Here is a 6,035-nt window from a genome sequence, read left to right on the forward strand (position 1 = left end):
ATTTTCAGTTCTCATCTATAATTTTTTTTGTATTATTTCTTTGATAGTACCTACATTGATGTTTTTCTTTCTCATTCTCCTTGGCTGAATTTATATTTTATGTTAATTTTTCTACTTTTTTGGTTTCTTTATGTTTTTGTTTTACTCTTGGTAAAAATTTATTCTAACCCTTCTACTGATATTTTTCTTTTATCTATAATTATATTAATTTTCAATGACTCATATGTTCTAAGAGTTTTTTTTTCCCCTTATTGATAATACTGTAAGATTTATTATATTTTCTTCTGTTATCTTCATTGCCTTTTTTTCTGTTTAATGCTTCTTTCTTTAAATCTTATTGGTTTTCATGTAATATATAAAACTTATACTTGGACCAAAAAGCAGTCCTCAGAACAGAGCAAAGAAATACTGCATGGTTCAAAATCAAGAAAAGAATGCATCAGGGATGCATCCTGTCCCCACACCTTTTCAATCTGTATGCAGAACAGATCATTTGAGAAGCAGGGCTTTATGAGGAGGAGTGTGGCATCAAGATTGGAGGAAGACTCATCAACAACCTACAATATGCAGATGACATAACCTTACTTGTTAAAACAGAAGGCCTGAACACTTGCTGCAGAAAGTCAAGGACTGTAGTCTTCAATATGGATTAAAGCTCAACATCAAGAAGACAGAGATTCTCACCACTGGGCCAGTTGTCAGCACCATAATAGAAGGAGAGGAGATTGAAGTTGTTAGCAATTACAGCTTGCTTGGATCCACAATCAACACCAGCAGTCAGGAAATCAAATGACAAATTGCACTGAGAAAATCTGCTGTCATGGACCGCTCCAGAGTGCTGAAAAGCAACAATGTCAGTTTAGATACAAAGGTGGGCATAATCCAGGCCACGATCTTCTCAATTAGTTGTTATACTTCAAAGAGCTGGACAATGACTAAAACGGACAGAAGAAGAATAGATGCCTTTTAGTTGTGGTGTGGAATAAGAGTCTTGAACATACTCTGGACTACCAAGAAAACAAATACATCTGTCTTGGAGAGGGTAAAAACCTCAGAGGCTATGATTTTGAAGCTCCATTTCACATACTTTGGGCACGTGGCCAGGAAAGACTGTCCTTGGAGAAGGACATCATGCTTGGAAGGGTGGAGAGACAGTGCAGGAGTGGGTGAGGACCAACCTCTGGTTCTATAGCATTAAAAGGGACCCAGAATGATTCTAATCCTCCCAGACTTTTAAGCAACCCCACAACTATTTTCAGCCTCTTCTCCAGGACCTGGTGTAAATGCCTTTACAAAACTCTGTATCAGTTCTCTTGTTGTGGTTATCCCTTTCCACAGATACTTCGATGTAACATCTTCTTCTATTAAATAAGTTATCCATTCTCCACCCATTTTCTAGGTTTCATAAATCAGTGTGTAAAAGTACACATTCTTTATTACTTTACTATCATTTTAATGATATTTTATCAAGGAGATCAACCAGTGTGTCCTGAGTATGCCTAAAAGTCTCAAATATAATTTTTAATTCATTAATTTATTCATTCATATTGTCTCATTAAAAAATATTTGAAGTAAATAAAGATGAGTAAGACAGTAAATCTTCAGATTTATCCAGTAGCATGACTCACCAATTCCCGATTCTTTCTTTGAACAAAGAGCAGAAGAAATGATGATTACATCATTCTTCTTTAAAATTTAAACTATTTCTAAAACTTCAGAGGAAACAGCCTAAAAAGGAATAGGAGAAAGCCACTGCCCCTGTATTGCTCTTCAAATTCAATTTGTCACTGCCTCCTACAAACAATGGATGATAAGTAGATAGCAACATTTTCTATGATATACTCAGAATGCACTTCTAATTCAAGTTGTGTCATACCTTTCTTAGGTTTTATGTCAGACTGTTCATGCGTATCTCATTAATAAAACAAATTTCAGAGGCTTTCAACATCTCCACACATTTTTAGAATACTGTGTAAAATTTCTCGTAATAAAATTCTATATTCCTGCTAGTTCTCATCTAAACCCATCTGAGGACATGAAATGTGACTGCTCCTTGGCGAGGTAGATACAAGCTTGTGATGGAAATATATCACAAACATCTACTGTGGGGAGAAGAATTTTGAGATGATGATCTAGCCAGATAGTGTGAAAAATTATTTCCTTCATTCACAGATCTGGTAATACAGTGCTGGCTGTGGTATTGATGTCATGCATTTCTTCTGTATTTAATACCTTGAGGTGTCTGGTGTCTGATATACCCATTTATACATTATGCTGTTTTCTGTGGGAGTTGCATTGCTAAACCAAAGGCTGCACCTCTCTGTTAGTTCAGCCATCAGATGGAAATCTCCTCCTGCACAATTTATAGACTCGGAAACCCGGTAAACAACCATTCATTTATTCATTTATAAGTCTGTTCCAACTTGATAGCAATGAGAGTTTTTTGAAAGATAGTAAAGATAGAGGAGTATAAAAAAAAAGATATTTTCATGCACCCCACCCCCCAGGAAAATAGTAGAGCAGTGCAACTTTCATTATACCAAAAATTTGGGGAATGGGATGTGTCAATTCTATAATACTGGGATATATCAATAGTAAATAATAAAGAATAGTAAGTTAACTGTGACTCCCTATCAAATCACTTCAAGGTTTATCAGTAAAGGGAATCTTCACTGAGGAAAGATTAGTAACATATTTCTGATTCTTGCAGCTGAGATTTATGTTTTTCTTGTGAATTTTTGAATGATTGTGTAAGTGTACTGTTGCCAACAGTAGACTAATAATTCTTCCCCGCTCTTCCCCCACCCATAATTTTGTGTTTATCTATTCTCACTGGTTTTATCTGTGTTGTGTTGAATTGAGAGGAGGGTGGGGAACACATACTTGGACTCAGAGAGCACTAAAGAGAGAGGACTATCCCTGGACCAGATTAGGGATAAAGCATAGATCATTTCCGAGATTAGATGAAAATTAGTGCATAACATCCAGGACCCTTGACTTTCAGGTACCCATCTTCTCACATGAAGGGTTGCTCCAATGTTAAGCTTAAAAGTTTAATAGAGGATATACTATTTTTAAATAAACGGCAATTTTCTCTTAACTGTAGTGACGGTAATTGGGAAAAGGTTGAAGAATCTTAATAACTAGCTTTGCAGGATTCAGCTTCCTTATCTGCCACTTGGGTTTTCCAATTGAGCACTTCTCTTCCTGACTTCTAGTCACTCTCATGTGTCAGAGATTATTCTTTCCCTAGTATCTTCAGCAGCTTCTGGGTCTTCGTCTGACATACTTTGGACATGTTGTAAGGAGGGACAGGTCCTTGGAGAGGGACATCATGGGTGGAGGGACGGCACAGGAGGGGAAGACCCTCTATGAGGTGGATTGATTCAGTGACTGGGGTAATCGGGATGGGAGTGTCAGAGGCAGTGCGATTGGCACAGGATAGAGCAGGGTTTAGGGCTGTTGTACATAGGGTCGCTATGAGTCGCAAACGACTCAACGGCACATAACAACAAGAAGTACCTTCAGCATATCTAGCCCCTAAGAAGGTCATTCTCAAGAGAGCTAGACCTAGAGAGACTACTTTCCTCTGCCTTTCAGTGCCCATCTTCCCAGTCCTGGCTGCCTCAATACCACAGTCTGACCGGCATTCCCTACAACTGGCCTAACAGAGAGTCAAGGCCCTGTCATAACAGCTTCTCTGTCGAGTATTTGACTATACTATGAAGACACTGCCAATCTTCAAACAATTTAGTTACCTTAAAACATAATTAACAGGAAGCTCTGGTGGCCTAGTGGCAAGAAGCTGCACTACAATCTCAGAGGTACATGGTTCGAATTCACCAGGTGCTGTGCTGGAGAAGGAGGGGCAATCTCCTCCTGTTCCAGTCAGATCAGATTTGATGGTACACACAAAATAAAATTTAAAAAAAATAGAAAAACATAAATAACAATGAAAACAAATTTAGTCAATAAACCAGCATTGAGAAGGATGAGCAATCTTTTTTCTGGATGATTTACTATCTGAAAACCTGCTAGAGGATCAGCTATGAGTCGCTTCCAACTTGACGGCACACAACTAAAACAACATAATGGTGTTAGTTCTTAGGCAGAGCAATATATTTGCAAAATAGAGAAAATTGAGCTAAATATATACTGAGGCATGGTGTGTATCTGTGATGCAGTTGAAAATCTAGCAAATGACAGAAAAGACCACAGTCTGAATCAGGGGCACCTTCGTCCTGATCTCATTGCTGCTCAATAATTTGGAGAGGTCTCTGATTACAGACTTTTCCAGTGCAATACGTCTGCTGATCTCCTGACTGCTGAAACCAAGTGTACTGATGGTGGAACAACAGAGCCTGTTTTCTGAGACCACAGTGACAGAGGGCATCTAGAATCCTTTGAGGTCTACAGCACCATTGATCACATACCCACTGCACAAATAGGGAAACAGCAGATTTTTCTTTTCATGGGGAATTATATTTGCATGCCATAGGCAGGTGGCTATTAACATCTTTTGTTTAAGGGTGCTAATGTGTCCAATAGGCCAGCAAAGGTGAGAATTAGGGATGTCTGCCCAGTTGCAGTTCTCCCAAGTTGGTCCAACCTCTTCTCATCTTGGCGGGCCTTTTGCGGCCAGCCATGGGAGTTCAGCACCTCCACTATTTTTTCTCTTTCCTCTCCATAGCTGCTTCAGCTCTCGGCTACCGCTGTAGACAAAGGGCGCAGCGTCGGTGAGGTCCTGCAGTCGGTACTGCGCTATGAGAAGGAGCGACAGCTGGACGAGGCGGTGGGGAACGTGACTCGGCTGCAGCTGCTGGACTGGCTGATGGTGAATCTGTAACCGGGTGGCCACCCACCACTGTCTATCCACCACTGCCCAGCCCTTGTCACCTCTCTCCTCCAACCTCACCTCCACAGCTTCCCTCTCCGTATCCTCAGAGCCCTAACACTATCTTCATACCACTCATGAGAAAGACATGCCATCATATGCTAGTCATTGGATTTTGCAGATTTTCCTGTCCATGCGAGCAAGGACATAAAATAAACAAATTACAATTAAAGGGCTCACGGTGTTTGGTTTCCTTAAGATTTACCTTTGAATTCCTTAAGATCCATCATATTGCCAATAGAGTAAAGAAATTGAAAAGATAATCAGATGAACAGCAGGGCTAAGATAGTGCTGGACTAACAGGTACCATCCAAGGTCACTCAGCCTGTTCCCTGTGTTCATTTGAACCAGTTTGTGACTCCCTTCCTAGAAAGTGTTCTCTCAAAAGAAGAAGGCACAATTCATCAATAATTCATAAAAATCAGAAAATGCTCTATAGTTTTCATCAGGATGTCTAGGATTTGGCTTCTTATCCCATGTGTGTGGAGCTGGAGAACTCCTGTATGCCTCCAGTTTTATCTATAGTTGAAGAGAGCTGGTGCTTAAGTAAAAAGGACCAGAATATCTGAGTTCTGTCGCCAGTGCTTTTACCTTTCTACTATCAGACCCTCCACAAGTCACCTGACATGTCACTCGCTCCATCAGCTATAATATGCCACATTACTATTGTTGTTGTTATTATCCTGATCCTTCTATATTCTTGACCATTTGCTTGTTTTCCACTTCTGTGTATTTTCTAGTTCTTTGACTTCCAGTTTTCTTCCTACTTCTTTGAGCCTTTTTACAGTTAAGAGGGGTGTCTACTCACCTGTCAACATCTTCCATATTTCTCTTTCCTAGGACTTTCTCTTGATTCTCTCTTAATCTTACTCTTTATCATCTTCCCTGAGTGATCTCATCCAAAGCCATAGCTCCAGATGCTAAGTGATTTCCCTGATGGACTTTATCCAGCCAGTAAAGTGAAAGCTATGAAGACAGGTATGTGATTGCTGTGATGTTAAACACTGTGACACTGATGTGTCAAATGCAATAATGGTTACCCATGGTGGACAGTGTTTGGTGGAGCATGGAAGCAGGAGTGGCATCCACTTCCAAAATAGCTTGCCTCTGAAAACTCTATGAACTTGGAGAAAAGATCCAA

General features: G+C 39.8%; 1 protein-coding gene across 1 annotated transcript in view; it reads left to right on the forward strand.

The window, feature by feature from the left end:
- Positions 1-4,846, forward strand: part of AKAP3 (A kinase (PRKA) anchor protein 3) — a 31,080-nt gene extending 26,234 nt beyond the window's left edge. The window contains exon 3 of the mRNA XM_006891296.1: positions 4,691-4,846. Coding sequence (XP_006891358.1) covers positions 4,691-4,846 — 156 coding nt within the window. The remainder of the gene's footprint in view (positions 1-4,690) is intronic.
- The last annotated feature ends 1,189 nt before the right edge of the window (positions 4,847-6,035 follow it).

Source organism: Elephantulus edwardii, unplaced genomic scaffold, assembly GCF_000299155.1.
Source record: "Elephantulus edwardii isolate Elephantulus edwardi_28Jun2011 unplaced genomic scaffold, EleEdw1.0 scaffold00096, whole genome shotgun sequence".
NCBI classification, from domain to species: Eukaryota; Metazoa; Chordata; class Mammalia; order Macroscelidea; family Macroscelididae; genus Elephantulus; species Elephantulus edwardii.